The sequence below is a fragment of the Medicago sativa genome, chromosome 7 (genome assembly GCF_051527215.1).
Source record: "Medicago sativa cultivar Bolivia chromosome 7, Bolivia_mono, whole genome shotgun sequence".
Lineage (NCBI taxonomy): Eukaryota > Viridiplantae > Streptophyta > Magnoliopsida > Fabales > Fabaceae > Medicago > Medicago sativa.
The window spans coordinates 68,908,626-68,911,782 of NC_140755.1; the positions used below are offsets into that span (position 1 = coordinate 68,908,626).

A 3,157-nucleotide genomic window follows, 5' to 3' on the forward strand; every position below is an offset into this window, starting at 1 on the left:
AGTGGCAACTCCTCGGTCTTTATCAGCCAATCGTTCCTGGTGCTCTTCCATAGTTTTAGAGGGTAAGGGTAAAGATGATGGTGGGGCTGTTGCGGATACGAGTCTCGGCATGGTGTAAGGCATTTTATTCTGAATTGCTTTACCGATGACCCATTGAATATAGGATCCATGCAGAAGATCATCCCTTTTTCCTAGTTGGTTCCTGTTAAGTCTGTGAATACTACGCCAAGTACGCACAAATTCCTTTCTTTTGCCCAGGCGATCATTGTCATTGTAGTAAAACTCATTGGTTAAAGAAAGGTTACTTGGTTTGGTTTTCATTAGGTATCCCAATTGATGGCGGGCGAGGATTGGGTTGTAGCTAATTCCTCCCTCCATGCCAAATGAGAGGCACGTTGGGGTATTCACCACACCTGATAATATCTGTCCCGTTATCCCAGATTGGATGGTACCAAACTATATCAGATGGTGTTAGGGCCATGATTTTCTTAGACCATGGGATACCTTCAAGGTTGGCTATGAAAGAACGGGGTTGAGGTAGATGAGAGACGAACCATTTGTAGAGTAAAGGTGCACAACAAAGGATAGCTCCATGACTTGCAAGAGTTCGATCATGGATGGAATGGTAGGTGTTAGCTAAAAGAGTAGAGGTAGGGTTTTTGGTGAGAAAAACTTGGATGGCACGGATGTCGATGAAGTCAGGAATGTTCGGGAAAAGCACAAGACCATATATGAGCAGGGCTATGACAGAGTAAAAGGCGTAGTTGGTGCCTGCTTCCTCAAAAATGGAGGCTTGATCGTAAAGGAAATTGGTAGAGAAGCCTGAGAGACTCTTTTTGACTTTGACAATAAGATTGTCTTTTATGATGGAGGCTCTAAGATGGAGGGCTTTAGCAATAGTTGAGTATTTAGGAGCAGGCTCAAGGCCACTGAAGGGTACTTTGTTAAGCACGGGCATACCAACCAAATAAGAGTACTCTTCCAATGTAGGGACAAGCTGATAGTCTGGGAAAGTAAAACAGTGACAATGACGATCATAAAATTGGACCAAAGTCGCCAAGACTTCTTTTGTAGCGTCTATCTTGAGGATATCAAGCAATTTCCCATGACGTTCGTGAAAATCGTCCTGACTAGCTACCTTTCTTCCTAGCTCCCTTAATTTGGACACATCTGGTCTCTGGAAAGTATAACTCCTAGTGTTTCTCATAGGAATCTCCATCTACGATGTTTACAAGAAAATTTCTATAAGTCCTTTGATATTTAATGATGAAAAGGAAAAGTTTTATGAATGAATGCATGTATGCATGATTATGCTAAAATACGGAGAAAATATAGTGAGTTTAGGTCCACAATGTTGGAGTTAAGGGTAACAACGCCATTTGGTAAGGACTATGGTTTTCAAATGTACTTGTATCACGGGTTCTACCAAGTTCCCAGAGTTATCAACCACTCCCGAACACTATCGGGTTACGGAAATACTTCTGATCCAACAATGTTCGTAAGAAAGTCTCGTCTGAGTGTGGTATCTCGTGTCAACTAAACCAAGATTACTCATGATTAGCCTCCGCACCACGTCCTAAACGGCCAAGAGGGGTTAAAGGTAACTAAAGGTCCTCAACTTTTGACAGTCACTTGAAAATAACATGCCAAACAGGAATACTCATGCCAACATAGTATACTTCCAAGATCCCTCAGTTAAGTGGGGTTATCACATGTGTCACAAACCAAAATTCACTATTGGTAAGAGACTATGATTATACCACCGTCCTATCTTAAATTTCTCTCAAGTCTGGGTGTAGGACTTATCTCACCACTCACATTAGAAAGAAGAAAGAAGAAGGATGAACAAATATACACGTATTTCCATCCTTTTTTTGGATTTTTAAGCAAGTTATAGCACAACAATTAAATAAGACCAAGTTAGGCTCAAATATACACGTATTTCCATCCCCAGTGAAGTCGCCATTTCTGCCGCGTCATTTTTCGGACGGTCGAAAGGCCATTTTAATCTGGCGTTCGACCCGCTTTTGATTGGTTTCACGACTGAACATTTAATTCTTTTCAAAAGAAAGTGGAAAAAGGTTCAAATACCACATTTTTTAGGGATTAAGGGTTCGGGGGTTGGTTATTTTTAGGGAAAGTGTTAAGCACCCTAAATATTCGTAGTACTCTACGAGAACCTCTTGATTTTATTTAACTTTTGTGCTATAAACTTGCTTGCTTTAAAAAATGGAATTTGTAATGATAAAAGAAAATAAAGACCTAATTTATCTACATTTTATAAATTTGGAAAGACGCGTGTCCCTTGCCTACGTACCCGTGAGGGATCAAAACCTCGTAGTTCGGGGTAGAAATTGACGTTTGATTGGTTTTTGTGTTTTTTATGAGTTTTGAAAAAAGGTTTGAAATAAAAAGCCAAGTGGCAAATTGGAATTTGTTTGTATTTTTGATATTGAAATAAAGACGACTCAAAGTAGAATTAAGATTGATTTGAAATTTGATTAAGAAAATAAAATAAAATGACGATCGCTTGATTTGAGATCAAGGTTTATTTATGAAAATATTTTTTGTGATTTTTGATTATTTGAATGTTTTTGTTATTTTGAATAATGATATGAAAATTATATAAGCAGAATGAGAAAAAAAATAATGTTAAGCTGAAATATGAGGTTATTTTAACACGGACCAGAATACTCTGGAGAATGATTTATATAAGCGGAAATATAAATATTATCAGTTGATTTAGGACCAGAGCACTCTGGATTAATTTAATTAACAAGGACCAGATCGTTCTGGAGAATAATTAAATTAAACGAAAATATAATATTAACAGTTAATTAGGACCAGAGCACTCTGGATTGAGGTGTGGATTAAAATGACAAAATTTAAATATGCATATGATAATAGTAGATGATATAATGTAATGCGAAAATAAAAATAAAAATGAATGCGAACTAAAGTGGACCAGAGCACGCTGGATTGAAGTGTGTATTAAATGACAAAATTTAAATATGCATACGATAATAGTAGATGATAGAATGTAATGTGAAAATAAAATAAAAATGAATGCAAAAATAAAATAAAAATGCATGAAAAAATAAAAAGGCTAAGGAAATTAAAATGCATGAAAGAAATAAAGTAGGGTGCCGGGGGGGTG

The 3,157-nt window shown here is 37.1% G+C and overlaps 1 protein-coding gene across 1 annotated transcript; it reads right to left on the minus strand.

Annotated features, from left to right (window-relative positions):
- Positions 1–361: 361 nt before the first annotated feature.
- On the minus strand, positions 362–1,219 carry LOC146908019 (uncharacterized). The gene has a single exon (XM_085729213.1). It carries the CDS (start codon positions 1,217–1,219, stop codon positions 362–364), a length of 858 nt encoding a protein of 285 aa, XP_085585339.1.
- Positions 1,220–3,157: the final 1,938 nt, after the last annotated feature.